Below are 23272 nucleotides of genomic sequence, written 5' to 3'. Positions count from 1 at the left end.
CGCGTGGTGTGGGTATAGCGGCTTGTTTTGTTTCAAGGCTATATACACTAGAAGGCGTGATTGAGGTATTGACTCTAGAGTTGCTCTATATAGCTCCCCTTGGGGCGCAGAGTTGCGCGTCCATCCGCCATCTCGAGTTCCAGGTCATGCGGGAAAGCCACCCGTCCCACACGTAGGAGCTGCCGCCGGGCCACCGCGTGAGTGGCAGTGGCGAGGAGTAGTGGCGAGGAGCGGCCGGTCAAAAAAAAATTCCCGCGCCTTCCCGCGAGGGGAACACCAGTAAATGCAGAGCATTGGGGGCAGTCTTGGGCAGTAACTAGTTACTAGTAACGCGTTACCGGTAACTAGTTACTTTTTTCAGTAACTTGTAACTGTAACACTGTTACTTTTTTGTGGAGTAACTGTAACGAGAAATATCGTTACAGTTACTTTATTTCTATAAAAAATATCCAACGGCAACACTCACTAACGACCGATGTACAGTTTGCGCGTTTCACTTTTTCGGCCTTTCTTCCGCAGAACCTTCGTCTGCTTCATTTAGGAGCGCCCCTAGCGGTGCCAGACCCACGGCGGTGCTGCGCTTGGGCTCCGCCGCTTTTCGGCTGGAACCACGGACAACTTCACTGTACGCCGTCAAGACCGACATCGATCGTTTCGTCAGCTCACAGGGAACACGTGGATACCAGCATCATCCAGGTGGGCCGATTTTTAACAACTTTACGGCCGACTATCGCCCGACCACGTTGGCGACGCCGTTAAGCCAAACGGCGACGCTGACGCCGGTTGCGTGGCACAGGCCTCCCGAGGCAACATGGCAACCTCTACGATCAACCAGCGTGGATACGACCCGCATGCCATGGCGTGGGACACGGTTCCGATTTCCGAGACGCCAAATTCTGCTTTTACACCGAGATTTCGGAGCCAAGCTCTCAACGACGCGGTAGCACGCCGCTCGCAAGCCGACGCCAAGAAGGCAGCGTCGGACGCCACCCCAGCGTCCGGCACGCCGGCAGACAAGACGCAGCCTCCCGCCTCCCGTGCCGCTGGACGCAAAGGCAAGCTCATCACCAAATGGAAGCCTCGGCCCTTCCCAAAACCGAATCCGGACGACTATGTAATAGTCGTCAAGCCACGTGAGTGCATCTCGCTGCATGAAGCTTTCTCCGAGAACTGGTACGGAACCGCGTTCAAGGCGTACCTCGGGCCCGAGCGAGCTGAGTCTTTGACAGTTCTTCCCTCGAGAGAGCAAAATCTGATCGTCATTCATACCCCGGACCCCGACACGGCGGACAAGGTTATCGGGGACTTCGCGGTGAACATCGAGCGCAGGCAGGTCCTGCTACGCGGGTACCTACGACAAGATGGAGGCAATGTTTGCCACGGAGTCATCGTGGTCCGCAACACAGATACGACGGAGACGCTTCGCGAGAGCGTGCGTTGGAGATCAGGCACCATCGTCGAGGTGCGTAAATTTGGAACATCGAACAAGGCGCGCGTGACCTTCGCTGGCCAGAAGAAGCCGCGCTTTGTTCACTACGATTCAATGTTGATCCCCGTCCAACCCTACTACCGAACGATTCCGGCCTGCGGCAAGTGCGGTGTCGTCGGCCATCGGATGGACGCTTGTCCCAACCCAAGACCGGATACGTGTGGCCTGTGTGGACAGCAGGTGCAGATTGTGGAAGAGGGAGTGCTGGCCCCTCATGACTGTGTACCAGTGTGCTCTGTGTGTGGCGGAGCGCACGCCACCAACTCACGAGCGTGTACGGCCAAGTACCGTATCTCCAATGCGGCCGCCCCAAAGGGCAGAAAATCCAGAATGGCGGCCAAGAAACGTCGCCAGCCTCAGACTCGCGATGAACCCGGTGAGCCACCGCGCCGGGACAGTGTCAAGACGAACAAGCAAGCTCCCTCTACCGGAGCAGTCGGCAAGCAGCCGACGGTGCAGTCCTGCAGTGGTGGGGGCCAGGCCTGGGCCAACGCCGTCAAAAACGGAAAGCAGGTGAGCGGTACGGGCGGGGCTGCCTCCTCGTCCCCCCCTAATCTCCCCTCTTCGGTGTGCAGAACCGAGCAAAATATTTTGAGCAACCTGCAGGCACAACTTGAAACGTTGCAAAAAAGATTAGCTGCAGCCGAGGCAAAACAGACCCAATCAGTCTGTCCTCCTCCTCCCCCCGCAGTAGAGGCAATGGAGAGTGAGACTGGCGCAGCGGCGAAGGACGCGCTAGCCGCTCTTGAGGCTCGTATGAGCGCCCTTGAAGCCCGTATGGACAGTGTGATAAATGGTCTCCAAAATCAAATCTCAACTCTCGTAGAAGCCGCGATCGGGAAAATGACAGAGGCCATACCCACGCTCATAGCACAACAAGTCGCGCGTTCCAACAAACGAGCCGGCCTAATTAAGGACGTGTCCGGCCGGTACCCCAAAACTTCTCGACGACAGATTGATCTTGATGATGATGACAGCTGCTCCCTAGTGGGAATGGAGGACAATCTTCACCCCGCTAGTGCTGGCTCGGGAGCGCCGCTATCACAATCACTCGTTGACCTCACCGACCATGGCGGGCAGCCCTAAAATTCGGAAATACGCGCGATCCAATTCGGCCACCCCCATTCAAATCACCCAGTGGAACTGTCGGGGCTTTAAGTCCCGCACAAAGCGGGCCGACTTCCGACTTTTCCTCACGACGTTTGAAAACCTTCCTGCTGTGGTAGCCCTTCAAGAGCCAGGCAGTGGTGCCACGCTCACAAACTATACTACGTTTCAGCAAGACCCCTTATCCTGCATCTGCGTGCGTAAAAATTACACGGCCAACTTAGTTGACCTTGACCTTAAGCCAAAATTCTCGTACGTGATGGTAACACTCCTTCCGCTGCGCAAACAGGACCCGCCACTGCACGTGCTAAACATCTATTGCTCGCCGAGACTAGCCAACATTACATTCGCAGACCTTTTTAGCCGTGCCTTAAAGGCTGCGGGAAAGGACCCCCTGGTGATTGTGGGCGATTTTAACGCCCCCAGCGCACTTTGGGGATATGTGCGTGAAGAGCGGCGTGGACGTAAGTTGGCGGAACTTATGTCCACGCTGGGCCTAACTCTTCACACCGACCCTGCGTACCCAACTCGCGTGGGTAATTCCGTGACCCGGGACACATGTCCGGACCTTACGCTCACAAAAAACATCCAATATGCAGATTGGGTCAACACCGAGGAGACCCTCGGCAGCGACCACTGCATACTCAACACCACCATTCGCACCCGTCCCTTGGCAAGAGCTTTCGCAGAGGCAAAATTACCCGATTGGACTAAATTTAGACAATCATACACTAACTCCACCCCCATTAAGGAGCAAGGGTACCACGCTTGGTCCCAGCAATTGGTTTCGACCCTTCGCTCCACAGAAACCCACATTAAACTCTCGGATGCGACTCCGGAGGTGGATAACTACCTCCTCCACATTTGGGCTGCTCGGCACAGCCTCGTCCGCCGGTGGCGCCGACAAAAACACAACCGAAAACTGAAAATTCGCATCGCCGAGCTCACCCAGCGGGCGGCGGAGTACGCGGCCCAGCTCGCCGACTCTAACTGGGTGGACCGATGCAACACGGCCGCGCGACAAATGTCCAGTAGGAGTACCTGGCGCCTCTTCCGCGCCTTGATCGATCCGACCCAAACTCGAACAGAGACACAAAAGCATCTCCAACGAGCGATTCACAGCTTCGATGGGGACACGACAAAATTGGCATGCAAACTGCGAGACCAATACCTAAGCACACAGCAGGACCCCCGAGGGTCCGCGTACTCGTATGCAGGTAACGAGAACGCGGAGCTGGATCAACCGTTCCAGCTATACGACCTAAAGGCGGCCCTAGCAAAAATGAGGCGAGGAACGGCACCAGGACGGGATCACATTACAGTGAAACTACTTGCCAATCTTCCCGACTCTGCATACACTATGCTCCTTGCTTACTTCAACTCTATTTGGCTAGGGGAAACACCCCTCCCGATTGATTGGAAGACCGCCCTGGTCACCTTCATACCCAAAGCGGGCAAAGCCATTAACACGGACAACCTCCGCCCCATCTCTCTTACTTCTTGTGTGAGAAAATTAATGGAGACGATGGTGCGCGACAGGCTGTCCGAGTTTTTGGAGAACAAAAATGTATTTGCAGACACCATGTTCGGGTTCCGCCCACACCGGTCCGCGCAGGATGTCTTACTCCAGCTCGATCGTGAGATCCTCAATCCCGTCGAGTACCCTTTCAGTGACAAAGTTGTGCTCGCTTTGGATTTGAAGGGGGCATTTGATAACGTGACTCACGAAATTATTCTAACACATCTCTCACAAGTGGACTGTGGCCAAAATGCCTTTAACTACATTAAGCAATTCCTCACTGACCGACAATCATATATTCGAATTCAGGATATGGAACACGGCCCGTACCAATTAGGCACTCGAGGGACCCCGCAGGGAGCAGTCCTCTCGCCCCTCTTATTCAATCTGGCAATGATAAGGCTCCCTGCTCAGCTGGCGAAAGTCGAAGGCATCCGGCATGCGCTATATGCCGACGACATCACCATCTGGGCGTCACACGGTTCATCAGGAGACATGGAGGCCAACCTGCAGCAAGCGGCGGACGTCGTGGACGACTACGCCCGTCGTTGTGGCCTTCAGTGCTCCCCGTCCAAATCGGAATTCGTGCACATACGCCCCTCACCAAAGTGCACCACCAACATCAACCTGTCCCTTCACAGCGGACTCATACCCGAACGCGATGAGATCAGAGTGCTGGGGCTCTTCATTCATAAGCATCGCAGAGCAGACACAACATTGGCCAAATTGCGTAAAGTGGGGGACCAGGTGGGCCGGATGATTCGCCGGGTTTCCAATAAGCACGGGGGGTTACGATGCAAAGATGCCTTGCGGCTGGCGCATGCATTCGTAACCAGCCGAGTCCTGTACTCGGCTCCATACCTCCACTTACGCAGGTTTGACGAGAATGTACTCGAGGTCATTCTCCGTAAAATCTACAAGCGCGCTCTCGACCTTCCGCTCCACACCTCCAACCAGCGCCTTCTAGGCCTGGGAATGGTGAACACATTTAAGGAGCTGCGTGAGGCGCACTTGACAAATCAATACACAAGACTCTCTAAAACGCCGTCGGGTTGCCGCCTTCTTGCCCGACTACACATCCATCACCCAATACATACGGAAAAGCGCGTGCAAATTCCCGACGTCTGGCGATACGCCTTGCATGTGCGTCCTCTTCCAGCCAAGATGACGCGAGATGACCACAGTGGCCGACGCGTCGCGCGGGCAGAAGCATTGGCTCGCCACTATGGTCGAAAAAAAGGAGTCTTTTACGTAGACGCCTCCGGCCCGCACCACGGGGGTTGGTACACGGCCGTGGTCGTCCAGCAAAACACGGCAGTGAACGGACTCACGTTCCGCGCACACAATATTACACACGCGGAGGAGATTGCCATCGCGCTAGCCGCCGCAGATCAGGACTCGCGGGTCATTATCACCGACTCAAGGGGTGCCTGCCGCAATATCGAACAGGGGTGCATTCCGTACTTTGCTTACAAAATTCTGCAAAACAGTAACTACCTGGGTGCCCCCGCGAATCGAACGATCATATGGGCTCCGGCTCACATGGGCCTTGAGGGTAACGAGGTGGCTGACGCCGCTGCCCGCGCGCTCACTCTCCGGGCATCATCCTCATCTCCCACCGATCCGGACCTAGAACCTACTCCCGCTTGCACCTTTAAGGAGGTCACACAGTTTTATCAATCCGGCCATTCCGTCTATCCCAAGCCCTGTAGGGCCCTCACGAAGGCGGAGGAGCGCATCCTCCTTCGCCTTTATACGAAAACTCTCTTGTGCCCGGCAATCTTAAAACACTTCGACCCCGCTTGCACGGGGAAGTGCCCGCACTGTGAGGAAGATTCCTCTGACATTTTCCACATGGTGTGGGCGTGCCAAAAAACCCCAAACCTACCCCCTCTACCCAACCCTTCCCGGGAGGACTGGGAGGCAGCCCTGCTCGGCTGCTCTGACCTGACGGCCCAACGGGCCCTGGTCGGGCGGGCCCGGGCCGCGGCCGACGCCATTGGGCTCCCGTAAGGGGGAGCCCACCTAGTCTTTGTACGGGGCGGCCCCTTAAGGACCGCTCCCACCCTCCCTGTACAAACTTCTGTAAATAAATGTTTTTCAGTCAGTGCTTCATTTATGCCAGCTCACTCCCTTCTCATGGGTGAAAAACATCTGGACTAGAAATGTTTAGGCGTGCACGTGTGCGTGGTGTCCCACGCGGTCTACTAAGGGCTCGAGGTTTCTAAGTCTTAACTGCAGTATTTCCTCAGCAGTGCGACATTGCTCTCACCCAGGCCATAAATAACGGTGCGACACGCGCCTATAGGCGCGCGTGGATGCATTTTCGCCACATCTGGAGTGCAGTAAAAGTGTTTGACACAAAAGCGAACAGGAAAACAAACACGCACAAACGCCGCACAATGCACTGAACCCTTTTCACTTTTGCGGAAGCCTGGAAAACTCCGGTCAGGGCGTCGCTTTCTCATTAGCGACGTGCAGCCCCTTTTTTGGGGTCATAAAACGCCACGGGGAGTATCTCGGTGGCCTCGCGCTCGTCCAGCCCTGTGCGCACTGTAGAGTGTTCGATTCACAAGTCGCCGTTGCTTGCGACCATTGTGCTCTTTAGAGACGCCTGGCTGTATTTGGGACCCCGCGTTTGGGACCCCTGGTCTAGAGGATTCATCGAGCTGTACCAAGTGCTCGAAAGAGGTCTAGGAAGTAATAAATTTCATGCCCCTCCACACATACGACGGCCCCAACGATGGTGGCCACCGAGTGCCCTCACACCAGCCAGCATCTTGGCCGGCAGACGTCTGACCACACTGCCACTGCACGAAGAAATGTTCTTCGGAAGCCTCGCGACTTTTTTCGATAGCTGTGGCCGAAACAAAAACAGTAGCTACATCTGCTTTTGAATGTTGGGTGCAGAGAATACTTGGGCGAGCTTCGTTCGGCCTACGCCTCAAAGCAAACGAAGAGAGTGGTTCCTGGGATCGGCGACATGAGTGCTGTAGAAGGCTGGGGTTCTGAGAGCGGTTTTTTCTGGTCGAGACGGCAAAATCCGCCTTTGTGAGGAAGGGGGGGGGGGGAGGGGAGGAGCTAAGGGAGGGGAAGAGGGAAAACAGCAAAGCGATGGGGGTGGCTCCGGGTTGGGGCGGGAGGACGACTCCGAGGGCCCACGGACAAACGTCGCTTCGGCAATGGCTCAAATTGGTTTCCGTCTCCGACCACAAGTACGAAATAAAAAGTTAACGAAGCACAATTTTTTTAGTATCTTTCAAAAACACCTCGAAAACCGATGTACTCCCACGTCTGATTCCCCTTTCCTACAAGGGCCTTCCGTCGATCCGCCACCTCCGCCCCCTCTTTCCCATCCTCTCTCACTACGCAGGGCGGTCAAGAGACAGCATTGTAGGCGAAAATAAATTACGTTGACATTGAAAGATTGTTTTGGCTGTGTTGTCGACCCTCCAGCTCGGTATAGTTTAAGTTCGGCCTCTCTGATTCCAACTTCGAAAAAACAACTAATTATATGCTACAATGATGTTTGCAAATACATTTCTTGCAGTGAGAGTGCAGAAACAAAAAAAAAAAATAAAGTTCCTTGTGATGGATAGCCAAACTTCCGTAATAAAAAAAATAAGGCGTACACAACGATTGTTTGTTTGAGCATGAGAGTGCATCATTTTAGGTTCCCCTCGTGTATAGCTTTACTACGTGTAACTTTTACTACGTGCATGCCTTCGTACGTTTCTATTAAATAAGCCAAATCTTTTCTGTAACGGAAAAGTAACGACGTTACTTTTTTGCAGTAACTGTAACTGTAACTAGTTACTTTTCTAAAATTCGTAACTGTAACTGTAACAGAGTTACTTTTTGGGTTAGGTAACTGTAACTGTAACACTGTTACTTTTTTTTGGTAACGTGCCCATGACTGATTGGGGGTCGTTAATCTTCCGTGATGCTGGAGTAGCAGACACGAGTAAACGTGGGAGCGAGCGTCAACCAAGGAGGGAAGGAGCAACGCAGTGACTGAAGCACGAGCGACCGCTAGCGGCTTTATATTTGCAGCGCGCGCAGTAGAGGGAGAGCAGTTCGGGGGGAGAGCGCGCATGCGCAAGCAGCGCGCGCCCCACCGCGCTGCTATCGCGCACCTGTTACACCGAGACCGCGACGGAGCGAACGGGCTGACTACGACCCATGCGCCCGCCAGCTGCTGTTGAGAGAGAGGAGGGAAGGAGGAGAGGCGCACCTGCTGCGGACGCGGAGCTGTGGACGCCGTCCGATGCAGGAAGAGGCGAGGCTAAGAAATGCTCTGCATTTAAAACTGGCGCACAATATTCGGCCGCTTATCAGATGAGCGGCGGCCGCTGCCGCCGCTTCCACAACCACTGATGCACAGTTGAGCAGAACTGACTGAATACGGGGTCTTGTGCGCAAAACTGAAAGCGGGTTTCTGTCGAACTGGAACCTGCGGCATGTGGCAATCAAACGCGCACCTCTTGCGCTACGCGATATACAGGAACTCTAATTGACGCTGGTTTAAATGGTAGACAGGCACCCAGGGCACTGCCTGGGCGCCTGTCGCCGAAAGATACGGGATCGCCGAGAGATACGGGATCAACCTTGCGTTCTCTGCCCCTTGTAAACTTGCGCACCTGTGATCGCGCATATCGGGTGAACACAGGAAGAAGGCAGGTGGGAAAAAACACGCAAATCGCTATGTCGACTGTGCAGTCGGTGTTGTATATGAAATCCCGCTATCTTGCAGAAGGTGTTACCAGAGTCCTTCAATGCCTTTCTGGTCATGGAACTTCGCCGTCACGCTATGGGAGAGCTTCGTACGCTGCCACGCTGCGGCATTGGTGTTGATCACAGAGCTGCCGGGGCGTGGTCAGAGCGCGTTTGCAGGGAACGGACCACGGAGTAAGATAAAACAGACGCTCGCCAGTGCGTTTTCGCTTTACGTGTCGTGGGCCGCTCAAATGGACTTGTCATTTTGTGAGTGGCGAAAAAATTTGGTGCGAACGAGCATGCTGCTACTGCGTTCCTGCCTGCCGGTCTGGCTACGAAGCAGCGGCGGCCGCCCGATACCCTCCGATCTGCGGTGGCGCCCCTCGCGATAGCCTTTGTCCCCGAACGAAACTTGGCCGGGAGTTTCATGACCAGAGAAGCATTGAAGGACTCTGGTGTTACGTTGGCCAAACGGGCCGGTGCGTCAACGAGAGAGCCAGGGAACATGAATTGTCCCTTGGAAAAGATAATGGAGCACATTTGCCCACCCATTCTCGCGCCGGTGGTTGTGAGCCACGGTTCGAAGAGATAAGAATACTGAACAAAAGCAAGAACAGGGCTGCGAGGGAATTACCCGAAGCGTTTTATATCAGGGAGAGAGCGGATGACTGCATAAGTGATACCTCGATTGCTCTGTACACTAGCGAAACGGTTTTTCTGAAAAAAAGTGCTGTAAACATATCTGTTTTTGCTATCATCTGTGTATGTGTACGCTCCTTTCTCACCGTCTCTTTCCCTAGAGATATAACCACATGCGTAGCCGAATAAAATAGTTGTAAGTTAGCGCCTGTCTCGTATACTGTGTTCATCGTTCGTGTGCGTTTGTTGCGCTTCAAATCATGGCATCTATTCACCAACTAGCCCAGCAAGACGTTTTTCTCAGCGAGGGGGAAGGTAAGGGGAGAGGGGTTTCGGCGTACTGCGCTGCTAACGCCGACGGTGAACCAATTCAGCCAATACAAACTTCGCTCGAAAACGGTCCTAGGGACTCGATATCCCGATTGGGGCGGCTTGTAATACTACTGAGAAAATGTCTTCCTAGCAATGCATTTGCTGTTAGAGGTGAAGCTGGGTTTTAGGTCATCGGTGCAAGCTTGGAATTTGTAAGCAGGGCGTCCCAGGTTTTGTTTTGCCTAATGGAGCGAATCTACCGAGGGAGTACTTTACTTCCTTTTGTTCAAATTATTTTCTTTCGTTTTTTTTTTTGGCTTCCGCTTTGCGGCAAATCCCGAGCTGCTTCCCGCCACGTATGTTTAGAGCCCCACATTAACCCCTTTCCACCACCACCGCCTCTTTCTCGCGTTGCGTATACTCCTCGCCACGAGCGGCAACTTTCACCCGCCTGTCATCGCACGATGCCTCGCTCTCTTCTACGGCCACCTGTGGTGCGCAATAGAGAGGTCATTGTATCGAACCACGAAGCGTTCAACATACAATAACTAAATCCCAACATAGGGAACCTCACCAGAGAGGGCGCTTAGCTCGACTTCCTCTTAAGAAAGGGCAAGGGCTGTGATTTTTTTGTTGTGGTTAAGATGGCCTGGGTGTCTTCGAAGTTCTCTAACTTTCGGCTTTCCTCTAGTGCTGCTTCATGTCTTCGGTATTCTCGACTTTATACTTATTCATACGTCCTTCAGTACATCTGTCTGAACTCACTACAAAAAGCTTTCCTGGGAAGTGGTTTTTCTTGGAAACTAAACGATATGTCTTACGGAAGAATAAAGTGGTTAGAACATTTCTCACTTGCCCGTAGCCATGACACATACTTATTGAACCACCTTTGGATTAAACATTTTGGATAAAGGTATTTCATCAGCTGCAGTCGCGATTTTTGTACCTAGTGATTATAAGCGTCATAGTGGAAGGATATGGAAAAGATATAACCTGCATTTCAGAGCGCCTTCAACATGCTATAATAGCTTTCAGACGAGTGGTTTTGGTTTCTGTGTTTTTCGGAATAATTCGAAACTTCAAGCCCACGCGTTTTATAATTTTTTTGGTATCAACAGTCCAGGGTAATCCTTACATATGTCATCTTTACTTTACAAGAAGGTATTCATTTCATTTATTCATCCTTAAGGACCCGAACGCATTGCATAAGGGGGGGGGGGCATTCATCATGGTTGCAACATTTATCCTAGAAAATTAGCAATGGTCACACATGTTAACAAGGAACACTAAAAGAAGGAAATAAAAAACACAGCAATGAACACTCAAGCGACTGGGCGTATAGTCATGGACAATTGAAATCCGAACCACGGAGCGCACGACCGAAGATAGCGGTGCCGTCACCTGGCAGCGGCCGTGGAAAATGCACGGACATGCGCAGTTGAAATGACGGGAGCGAGGCTGCGTGTCCCACTGCGATATGTTGCCCTCTGCTCGCTCGCATGCTTGCCTTGTCGCCATGCCGCAAGAGCGCTGAAAACAATTGTTAGCGATGCGGCGCGAGATAGCATCTGCGACCACTGTGTGCTCGGCTCATACGAGCTCCTGCTCCCCGTGTGTTCCGGCGTCACATTGACGACATAGCTTTGCATGTGGAATGCAGTAACTTGCGCAAATAACGATGCACATCTGGGGCCGAATTCTCTAAAACGACGGGGCATCGCTTTGAAACGACGGGGTAGCGCCATGCAAATGCATGTGTTCTGGGGTTGTGGCCGTCGCTTTGAGGAAGGTGTGCACCAAGTGGGGGCCGCAGAAACTCACCGTGGCAAGGGCGCGAAGCGACAAGTGAAACGATGGGGGGCAGTGGGCGTCGCTTCGCGCCCTTGCCACAGTGCTTTCCTGTGGCCCCCACTTGGTGCACACCTTCCTCAAAGCGAGGGCCACAGCCCCAGAACACACGCATTTGCATGGCGCTACCCCGTCGTTTCAAAGCGACGCCCCGTCGTTTTAGAGAATTCGGCCCCTGTGTCACGCCGAAACCATGCTCAGTAATGCCCGCTCCGCAGATTTCTACAAGCACTGAGGTGCTTGCAAAATAAAAAAACGAAAAAATCGGGCCAGCAAAATTGTTGTGCAAGGGCAACTGGCCTATAGAATGGTTGGACTTGCATACATTCTTAATGTTTTGGATATTAGAATTCTGCCAGCCGTTTTCCCAGCCCACACAATCCTTCCAGGTTATGTATATGATTTGTGACGAATTCTGGTGGTATATCTATTGTGTTTTGCTGCAAGCCCGAAATCCGCTAAGTGACTCAGCCATGACTCCATCGAACCAGGGCGCATTCTTTTTGGCGGCCAGCTCATTGTTCAATTACCGAGCCACTGCACTACGAACGCTAAAAAATGCAGGGCCATCAGAAGTTAGGCGGCATGAATTTATTTTTGTTCCCATTTCTGTGGGCTGGTTTTCTCCAAGGAAGCATGATGAACTGAACAGCTGCCTTGCGACAGCATGCATGCGTTTCACACGCAAGCACTGGCCGCAGCTGCAAGCAATTACGCGCCGCATTGCTCTCAACGCGACACACACCTTCACCTGCAGCGCCGGTAGTACTTGCAGTGCTTGCAGCGCTATTGCGGCATGGCGACAAGGCAAGCATGCGAGCGAGGAGAAGACAACATAGCGCAGTAAGACACGCAGCCTCGCTCCCGTCACCTCAACTGCGCATGTCCGTGCGTTTTCCACGGCTGACGGCACCGGCCGTGAGCTCCGCGGTTCGTGTTTTAATTTTCCATGACTGTACACCAAGGTTTCAACACCTTCACAAAAAAGTAACAGTGATCGCAGATTTTAGCACGGAATAATAAAAAAAAAGAAATAAAAAGGAAAGAAAAAAAGGAAGGGGATGAACACTCAAGTGACCGAGCATACATCAACGTTGCAACATCTTCTAAAAAAGCCCAATGATCCCTGTAACAACACGAAAAGGGAAATAAAAAAGAAGGAATGAACACTCAAGTGACAGCAGCGACACTACGAATGAGTTTACCAGGAATGTAATAACGAGACAAACAAAGAAATCTAAAAAAAGGTGAAGAACGCAAGTGCGCTATTTAGGTGGCCTCGTTTTGGTAACTGAAAGAGGTTAGTTTATCACGAAATTTTCTGCGGTCGCCACACGAAGCAATATACTCCAGCATCAAGTTCCAAAGTGTGTGGGGGAGGAATGAGCTGCTCATCGCCATCGTGCGGCCCTATATCGCCGCCAATTGCCGAGTGTGAGATAAACGGGACGATATTCCCAACGGACGTTCAAGGAGGCCATGTCCTGACCGGGTGAAGTAAAGGATGGTGTAAAGGAGGCATAGACGGTAAGTTATGCGCCGTGAAGCAAGCGATCTAAAAGACCAAGTTTGTTTTAAACGCGGATATACTGATGTGTCTTCAATATCGTGAAGCAATGAAGCGAGCAGCGTGGTTTTGCACGGCTTAATTCATCGGTGAGATAAGCTTGCAATGGGTGCCAAATGAACGTGGGCGTATTCACATTCTGTTCGAACGTTCAATAAATAAGCAAGTTTTTTTTTATTTCGGAAGATGCAGATTTTAAGGTGCGTTGCAAGTACCCAAGTGTGCGGGAAGCTTCACGGCTGATTGCTTGAATATGTATCACACATGACAATGATGGCGTTATATGAAGTCCTAGATACAGGTAAGCCGTCGTGGGGTCAATAGGGACAGAGTGAATGGGATGAGTGCGATCAATGGTAGCGCGTTTGTACTTGAAAGACATTACTTTGCATTCTCTATTACTTCTCCATTACATTACTTTGCCATACTCCATTTTTCGCACCACGCAGGGATGGTGTCAATATCACGTTGCAGGGCGATAGTGTCGTTAGATGTAAGAAGGGGGTTATACAGGACGCAATCGTCCGCAGGCCGCAATCGTCCACAACTTTGATGATATGTTCGTAGGGAAGTCGTTTACGTCAATCAAATACAACAATGGGGACGAGACTGCGCCCTGGGGAACACGTGAGGTTACATAGGTAAGGATTGACTGGAAATTGTTGGCGCAGGTAAACTAGACGCGTCCTGTTAAAATATGCAAGCCATTTTATATTGTTTGGGCCGATACCAGAGGAAGTTATTTCTGCAAACAGATGTTTGTGAGAAACGCGATCGAAGGCCCTTGTATAATCGAAGAACATTGCGTATATTGGAATTTCGTCGTTTGCTGTAGTAGGTCATGTGTGAATTTGGCCAATACAGTTTCGCAAGACAGATTTACGATACCCGTGTTGTAAGGGGTAAATAAAATTGATTCCAAATAATCCATTGTGTTAGATGCTATGATGTACTCGAAGGGCTTACATGGGACACTGGTATGATAAATTGGGCGGTAATTGCAATGTTTATCGCGCCTGTCTCTTTTAGAAATAAGAAATATTTCCGTTTTTTTTAATCGTCAGGCAAGGTTCCTGACCTTAAGCATTGTTTGATTATATGGTATAGAAATTTACTAGAGATATTTGTAGTGCCTTCATGTCGTCGCCGTCTGCTGATGAAATTTTAAGAGAGCGGATTAACTTGGGTATGCCATACAGTGTTATTTGTATTTCAGGCGCTGTTTGGAAATGAAGTTGGGCGAAGGTTCGATAGGGCAGGAATTAGGAACTTGGAAGACCGATGTGAAGAATTCATTTATGGCTGCTGCAGTATAATTGAAGTTTATGGGTTCATCACTTGTGTCGACATGGTTTATCTGGTTAGTTTGTGGTTTGGTTGAAATAGCGCGCCAGAATTTATGTGGGTTTGTGCGAAGCATTTAAATCAGTTCAACTGAGAAATATTTGTCCTTGGCGCCGGGTAATACTTTGACAGATTCAGCCTCACAGAGGCGATGTCGTTACCACGATTTTGAGTGTTTGTTATTTAAGTCTGACTTGGCAGTAATTGTCCTGATATATCTCTCTTTTATGCTGAACAACCTATTTTTATAGAGTTCCCAGTTGGAGTTAACAGAACGTGTTGCGTATGACTTCTCAAAATTTTATTACTAGTGAGTACGTTCTTTATCGATTAGTTCAAAGTTTCACCTGCGAAGAACTTAATCGCGGACTATATATAGTCCGCGATTAATTTTTTCGTAGGTGACCGTCTTTTTAGTGGCACAGAGAGGGATACACGAAGAAGGCTGTGGTCGCTAAGTAGGGCAGTACTGTTACACTTCATATATCCTCACGGCAGTGGTAAGAAAAAGATCAAGTACCCCGCCACCTCTAGTAGGCGTCGTTACTGTTTGGTGAAGGTTGCAGTCTAGCACCAAGTCTAGAAATTGTTTCGGTTCATTCGGGAACAACTGATTAGCTACAGAGAGAAGAGACCAATTTGTGTGAGGGTAGTTAAAATTGCCAAAAGAAGTGCACAAATTTATGTTATGCAATTTCTGAGGCCGTTCGACAGTTTTCCAATGGTCTGCTTTTTACCTCACGTATATAGTAGGAGCTCGGTTGTATAAATTATGCGCTATAAGATAAAGTCAGAAATGTGATTGCGACTAATTTCCTTGAGCACGCTTTAAAACTTGATGTCATCATGGTTGTGCAGAAGTGCCTGGACAAAGATCCCGCCAAACGGTGGACCTGTGAGCAGCTTCTCCGGCACCCGTACCTCTCGGACTGCAAGGTGCCCGAACTGGACGCGGACGACAACGTCCGGATACGGAGGGAGAGATCTAAGGTATTGTGGTACACCTAGTGTTACAAAACAAACAGATTCCTGTGACTATTTATTGAGATGAATTGAAATGGTATGCGGGTCTCAGGGAGGCGGAAAAATGTTACGTTTGTGTAAAAAGTGTGGGGACACAAAAAGAGAGCAGCTTTGCTTTTCGATCGATCGATCGATCGATCAATCAATCAATCAATCAATCACTCAATCAATCAATCAATCAATCAATCAATCAATCAATCAATCAATCAATCAATCAATCAATCAATCAATCAATCAATCAATCAATCAATCAATCAATCAATCAATCAATCAATCAATCAATCAATCAATCAATCACAGTTTTAGTTTCGTTCCAGAAAGTACAGCGAAAAAGGGTGGCCGGAAAAAAAGTTGCAGCGACATCTACTTTTGTATCCTAAGATGTAAGGCGTGATAGCAATACTGCGACTCCCACGGAGCGTTTCCATACGCAGCTGCTGAATTTCCGATCTATGCTTCATGACCCCTAAAGGCTATGGAAAACAGAAAGACTAGCAACCAGGGATTTTAATCGCAGTGTCCCACGAGAGACAAAGGCTCTCTTCGCTTCTGTGGCTTAAAATGTGAGCGTGTAAGGATGCAAATGCGAGGTGTTGGTCAGTTTACAGATCTCGTACAGATCTCGTCACGCGCATCATGTCATCAGGCGGGAGTGCGTGGTCTGCTACTTCGGAACTGCCGGCGCTCAAGGAGGAGTCGACGTTGCCAGTGTCCACCGTGAACGGCAAACATAAATACTGCGGCGCTGGAAACAAGATCAGAGATTTCTTTAATCCGCAGACAAAACGTCGGACGCAGGGAAGCAGGAACGAACCGCGGTCTCTTCGTACGACGTGCTTCGTCATTCTGCAGCCCTGAAGGTCTCTGGCACGAGCCGCCACTGCGAGCTGTGGAATGTTTTAAATGCTCGACCGGCCTGACGATGCGCGCCCATACGCGCATTGTCTGCAGCGGGTATCGCAATCTACAGAGCTTTCACTTCTGTGGGCGTAAATAAAGACAAATCTCTGCTGATCATGAGCCTCGTTTGGAACAAAAGCGAGTCTCGGCATAGCGATGCTTCTGTTCCTGATAATTTTTTTTTGTATCTTCATGCGTTTTTCGCATTGTTGTCAATAACAGTAGCTCCTAATTTCCTTCTTAATTTGAGCATTTTTTGTCACTTGCCAGGTATGTATCGCTGCATAACTAGCTTTACTGCGGGCTGAGGAGGATCTTTGTTAAACTGGAGAAGCTCGCTAACCGGCAATAAGAAGTTTTGCATTGAAGCCCCCCAGCACGGGAGCATTACGTGGAAGCTAGCTTCACGATTTCGAAGAATTTTAACACCAAAGTGTTTTATTCCCGGATACACAAAGATTTCGCTGACGTCATGTACGTCACGGAAGTTACGCCAGTACAACGAATCAAGCGACCTGTAAAGGGTGCACCCTCGCACAAAGGGTCTTCTTGCGGGGAAGCAACCTTTAGTACTAAAGAGTACGTGATACTTGGGGTTGCTCGTTTTCGGGTTTTATATTTTAACACGAATGTGTTTTATGCCGCGATACCCCAAGATTTCACTGACGTCACATCTTTCACGGAAGTGACGGCAGTACACCTTTACCTAAGGGACCCGCCAGCAGGACGTCGCTTGCCAAGCACACCCCACAAGACAGCCGCCGACCCGCAAATCATGCTGATCTGCAGATTTCGATGCACATTTCACTGTCGTGTTTTACTGATTCCTATGACACCGAAAACAACCACAGTTTTTTATTTCATGGCCTTGCAGCGCTTACTTCGGAAAACAACCCCGGTAGTGCCCGTTCTTGGTCTTCTGGCAAAACAAACACGCTACTTCCTTGACTGGGGACCTTGAAAGTTGTGGAGTGAAGCCGACCTCACGCTTTCCCCTGTCATTTGCTAATATGTTGAGGGCCGGCATGAATGAATGAATGAAGCCAAGAATGAATCTTAAGATTTTCGCTTGGCTTCTAGTCTAAGTATTTTTACACTGTTTATATGAGCCCCAGGTCAGAAGCACTCTATAACACCACAGGTCTATGGCCACTCGCGATATCCCGCAAGTGATCTCATACCAACATCTGGCCCACGTGAAGCGCGCGTCTCCTTCAGCGGGAAGAATGCAAGGAATGTCGGGACGCATTTTCAAATCTCAGGTTAGGATACACCTGTCTACGCTAGCACAAAATTGTGGGCCCGGTCGTCGCCCCATACGTCAGTTACAGAAACCGGACAAATCATAATGTCCTTAAGCCAGCAACGGGTACTTTAGGGAGGCTTTTTTTGCTCTGCTCCCGAATTGACTTTCGAGAGACTGCGCTGTAGTTTTATCAACAACGTTGGTTGAAGTTGCTGCTACGCCTATCCGGCTGCGAGTTGTCTCGCAACTCGCAGTAGCGGCTCGTGCTAGCGATCTTCACGGCTGCAGAATGGCGATGCGCGTCGTAAGAAAAGACAGCGGTTCGTTCTTGCTTCCCTGCATCAACTGTTTCGTCTGCGCGTAAAAGAAATCTCGTATTTTTTAAATGCAGAGCATTTCTTTAACTCACGATGTAACCCGTTCTTGGCGTCCGTAGTTGTCCGCATCGCTCGCAGGCGCTCCCTCTCGGCGCGATCGTGGCGTGATAAAGGCGGGTTTCGGCGACGCTGGAACGCACTCATCGCCGCGCTCTCTCATCAGCCGCACTCCTCCTCGCCTACTATCCGCTCGCATCGCCCGCTCTCTCCGCGTTCGGTTCGCGCCCAACAGGTTGGGGGCGCGCGCGTCGCGGGATCAACATCTGTGGCGTGATCGTGACGTCAGCATCGCGCGCGCATGGCGCGATCGTGGCGTGATAAAGGCGGGTGTCGGCGAGGCTGGAACGCACTCATCGCCGCGCTCTCTCGTCAGCAGTTACCACAAGTGCAACAACATTAACGTAACGCAAACTACTTAACGTCGTGCGCCCTAGGAAATGCTCTGCATTTGATCGTGCCCCTCGCGAGGGGGATGTTTCTGCATCGCTTCCCCGTTGACATCGTTTGCAAACCACAAATGTTTGCTGGTACCTTCATATAAATCTTGTAATCTACGTTGGTGAGGCTTATCGGACGATAAGACCCCATCAATATGAGTTTAGTCGTTCTGCTCAGCACAAATGACGGTCGCCGATGCCGCTGCGGCCAATCACCTGATCGGAAGCAGACCACCCTCGCAGCCTCCCATGCATACGCCGCTGGCTCGTCTTGGGCTACGTGCTCGTCTCGCGCCCGGCGGAGAGAAACGGCGCGTTCGCCGGGCCTCCTCCTGTGAGCGTTGCAAGGGACCGAACGGCTTTGTGCCGTGGTTGGCAGTACAGCTACATCAAATTTTTTTTCAGCGCCGCGTTTGACGTTCACGGCGGCCACTGGCAACGTCGACTGCTTCTTGAGCGCCGGTAGCTCGCAAGTAGCAGACTACGCGATGCGCCCTGATGACGGGATGCTGGAAGAGATCTGTACGCTCCTTGCCCCCGCAACGCGCATGCGTGCTGTTTCCGCGAGGCGCCGTTAGGGTGGTCTAGTCATTGTTCGCTCCATGCACTCCCGTGGCCCCTAAGTGGTCCCGTCATCGTACATGTTTGACACAGCAGTATTTTGATTAATCCGCAGTTGTACTTCCTTTTGATGGACTGTTTAGTAGGAGTATCATGTATTCACAGATGACTGATCTACAGTATGCCTGGTCATTGCACAATGAAAGGTTGTATTGGTGTGTTTCGCAGTACCGCTAGCAGCCCTAACGGATGAAATCGCGTTGAGCAGCTGCAGAAATAAAGAAAGTCTTGGGGATGATGTGCGCTTCAGTGTGATATTTTTCAGCGTGCAGCCGTGCAGGTGTACTCATAGCTACGCGACAGCACAGCAGCAAGATCTGCAGCAAAAAGCCGCCTATCACACACGGAGAAGGCAGCGCAAAAGTCACTCCACAGAATGGGATATTCCGTTCGTCTTGAGGCCCCCAGGAAGCCCCACTTCTAGAAGAGGCCCTAGGGCTTCTCCTAGAAGTGGGGCTTCTGACAACCAGGATAGGCCCTTGTATTCCCCAACAGTCTAAAGGAAGTTCCATTTTCCCAGTGTGTCCCAGGACCAGGGGCGTTCCCGGTGTGGCAGGGCTGCTGCGGGGCCAGAGCGGATTTGAGGGACATTTCCCAACATCTGTCTGATTTCGGCCTTCGCATGTCCCATCAGTGACCTGCTATCTGACCGAAATTAGGGGTGGAGAATGCGACAGGTGACAGAGGAAAATACAAAATGGTAGCAGGCTCAGTGAGCATCCGGGAATTGCGCATTGGCTGCACAAAAAGTGACGTGCAGGCCTGTTCTGCGCTTTCTTTCTTCGATGCATGGTGTCGTACACGACGCTTGACTCCGGCTGATCCGAAGCATTAGGAGAGAAAAAGTGCTTATCCAGGGTAAAGGAACGGACAAGGTGAAACTTTGCTTCACGACATTTTGATTGTCGTATGTATGCCGGCTGTATCGGGCTATCTTGCACAGCACTGCACCAAGTACAGATTTCCATAAGACGAAGGGGACACGGAGTGACAAGGGTAATCTGTGAAGCATTCTGCATGGCTCCGGGCCTCGAGGGTGAGTACGTTATTACTCCGTCTGTTTCAGTGCTAGCAAGAAAGACAGAGTATCAAAAAAATTTGTATGAATTGATAAGAGATCCATGCGTAATGGGATGTGATAGGTGCTGCCAGGGGTATACATACGTTCTCTCTTTAGGTAAGTGTGAACGAGCTGACGGCATGGGTCGAACAACGTTTTAGTGCCGATAACGAAGGGTTTATGTAGGCTGGGCGAGTGACGTCACGCTCGCGCAGGAGCGACAGGTTGCGCTCGTTATCGCGGCAGTGTCAACTCGGTTACATCTTCCTTTCCTTGGCGAAATCAAGATCGCTCCGGCAGGGGGTACCGACGACGCTCGCGACGTTCCCGAGAGCTTCTCCGTGGTAGTGGCGGCTCTGGAACGGGACCGGAGTCTGGCAAGCCTGAGGAAGGTGTTGGGGTAGTGTCGGGACACGGTAGTTCTGGAACCTCCCGGAGATGTTCCCGTGTGCGTCGCATTTCTCGGCCGTATTCTGTTTTCACTAGCACAGAGCGGGAGCTCCTGCTGATCCCAGCACAACGACCGGGGACCACGTCCGTGTGTGCGTGTCGTACACCGAGGCCCTCTGACCGGGTGAGAGGGTGCGCAGGTCCCTAGCTCCTCGATTGTAGTAGACCCTCTGTTTGTGGCGAATATCCTGGAGACGGGTGTGCACCTCCCGGCTTGGCAATGGTGACGGCTTCAGGTGGCAGGAGGGAACTGGTAACAGCGTTCTCGTTTGTCGACCCATCAGCCTCTGCACAGGTGACTTCAAAATAGCATCACGTGGAGTATTGCGCAACTCAAGCAGAGCTAAATAGAAGTCGGGGCTATTATAGGAACACTTCTTTAGTAGCGTTTTCGCTTCTTGAACTGTTCTTTCGGCCATGCCATTTGCACGGGGATGATAAGGGCTTGACGTCACGTGGGTGACTCCTAGTTCATGTAGAAATTCACGGAACTCGTGGCTACTAAATGGGGGCCCGTTGTCACTACAGAGCCTCACTGGTAAGCCATGGACAGAGAAAACTTTCGCGCACCACTCCTTCAAGTGCCGGGCTGTTGTGTATTGAAACTCCTGTATTTCAAAATAAAAGGAGTAGAAGTCTACAATTATGGCAAACTCTTTACCACCGTGATGGAATAAATCCATGCCAACTATCTCCCACGGCAGAGTGGGGACATCATGAGGCAGTAGAGGCATCTTCGTGTTTTGCTTTTGGTGAGCCTGGCAAACTTTGCATGATGCTGCAACCTGGTCAATGTCGCTGGACATTGATGGCCAAAACATGACACTCCCTGCCCGAATTTTCATCTTTTCCGCCCCTGAGTGGGCCAAATGAAGAAGACGAAGGATTTCTGCTCTCTTAGCGCTTGGTACGGTTACCTTGTTGCTGCGAAAGACGAGGCCATCTTGTGCATGCATCTCTTCTCGATACGCCCAATATGGTCTGGCGCTTGCTGGCACGTCCTCTTTGTTTTCCGGCCAGTCAGTCTCGGCGTAGGATCGGACGTTCGACAGAGCAGGATCGTTGGTGGTTGCTGCACGGAGCTCCTCGAGGCGATGCTCGGAAGCTGGAACGAGGGCAATGACGTTAACATTGAAACGCTCGGTTTCTTCCGCCAATAAGGCCTTGCTTGGAAAACGAGAGAGCGCATCAGCCAAAAACAGCTCTTTTCCTGGCTTGTACAGTAGATTGATGGCGTATAGCTGCAATGTCAGTCGCATTCGTTGCAGTCGAAGTGGACACTGGTGAAGTGGCTTACTGAAAATTGGCACCAACGGACGATGGTCGGTTTCCACTGTAACCTCAGGCTGGCCGAAAATATAATCGTGAAATTTTTCGCAGCCATGCACAATCGCCAGAGCTTCCTTTTCAATCTGCGCGTACCGCGTCTGCGCATCGCTGAGTGATCTAGACGAGAAAGCGATAGGGCGGCCGTCTTGTATCAGAACGGTGCCAACGCCCATGTGGCTGGGGTCAACAGAGAGGGTGACTGGCTTTTTCGGATCAAAGTAAGCAAGCACTGGCGCTGTTACTAAGGCCTGGCGTAGCTCATTGAAGCTGCTTTGCTCTTTTTCAGTCCAGACCCAGGCAATATCTTTGCGCAGCAGAGTTCTAAGTGGGGCGGTGAGCACAGACATTCGCGGAATGAAGCGCTGCACGTAATTCATTGTTCCGAGAAAGACTTTCAATTCCTTACTGTTACTCGGCGCTGGCATGTCCAAAATGGCTTGGACGCGATCGGGGTCAAGGCTCAGTCCCTGCGTGGTGAAAACGTGTCCCAAGTACCGAACTTGCTCCTGCAAAAAGGCACATTTCTGCGAGTTCAGACGGAGGTTGTGCTCACGGCAGCGTGCAAGCACACCGGTCAAGTTGTTGTCATGCTCTTCCTTCGTTGTGCTCCAGACTAATATGTCGTCCATTACAACAGCTACTCCGGACAGGTCCTCCAAGAGGCGGTGCATGGCTGCTTGAAATATTTCCGGGGCAGAAGCAATTCCAAAAGGCATGCGGAGAAACCGATAGCGCCCGTAAGGAGTGCTCATTGTGCACAATTTAGAGCTGCTGTCAGAAAGTTTTATTTGCCAGAACCCGGATGCTGCGTCCAAGGTAGAAAAATATTTGGCTCCAAATAGTCGTTGCGCGACCTCTTGTAGAACAGGCATAGGGTAGTGTTCACGCAGCATAACCTTGTTAAGCTCTGTTGGGTCGAGACGAATTCGTACTTTATCACCTTCAACTACGGCGACCATATAGCTGGACCATTCAGTTGGTTCGGTTACCTTGGTTATGACGTTTTGCTTCTCCATGCGTTGAAGTTCGGCCTTTACTTTTTCTTCAATGGCGACCGGAACCCTTCTGGCTGGCACAACGACGCCGGCGGCGCCCGGCTTGAGCTTCATGTCGTACTCAAAATATTTTAGCTGTCCCAATCCTGTGAAAACATCGGCGAAGGGCTGCGCCGCTGGGTACAGTTGTGTCTCAACGCTATCGATGCGATAAATTAAGCCAAGGCTTTCTGCTGCTGCTCCGCTGAGTGTCACCGGCACGTTTTGCTCAATGACGAAGAAGGTTTCATCAT

General features: G+C 51.1%; 2 protein-coding genes and 1 pseudogene across 5 annotated transcripts in view; 2 read left to right on the top strand and 1 right to left on the bottom strand.

Annotated features, from left to right (window-relative positions):
- LOC144164198 (cyclin-dependent kinase-like 4) overlaps nucleotides 1–23272 on the top strand; it is a 184836-nt gene that overhangs the window by 147064 nt on the left and 14500 nt on the right. For all 3 annotated transcript variants that reach the window (XM_077694710.1, XM_077694709.1, XM_077694711.1), the window contains one exon: nucleotides 15400–15531. In XM_077694710.1, coding sequence (XP_077550836.1) covers nucleotides 15400–15531 — 132 coding nt within the window. The remainder of the gene's footprint in view (nucleotides 1–15399; nucleotides 15532–23272) is intronic.
- Nucleotides 572–2767, top strand: LOC144164197 (uncharacterized). The gene has a single exon (XM_077694708.1). The coding sequence runs from the start codon at nucleotides 812–814 to the stop codon at nucleotides 2573–2575; it is 1764 nt and encodes a 587-aa protein (XP_077550834.1). The 5' UTR covers nucleotides 572–811; the 3' UTR covers nucleotides 2576–2767.
- Nucleotides 20440–23093, bottom strand: LOC144164199 (uncharacterized; annotated as a pseudogene). Its single transcript, XR_013321091.1, has 4 exons — nucleotides 22974–23093; nucleotides 22391–22490; nucleotides 21573–21760; nucleotides 20440–20954 (listed from the first exon to the last, which is right to left on the bottom strand). The product of XR_013321091.1 is annotated as an uncharacterized LOC144164199 (transcript).

This window comes from Haemaphysalis longicornis, unplaced genomic scaffold, assembly GCF_048455015.1.
Source record: "Haemaphysalis longicornis isolate Haplotype H1 unplaced genomic scaffold, Haemaphysalis longicornis Haplotype H1 scaffold_13, whole genome shotgun sequence".
Taxonomy (NCBI): domain Eukaryota; kingdom Metazoa; phylum Arthropoda; class Arachnida; order Ixodida; family Ixodidae; genus Haemaphysalis; species Haemaphysalis longicornis.
The sequence above is the reverse complement of the archived record's forward strand: the minus strand, read 5'-3'. Positions and strand labels throughout refer to the sequence as shown.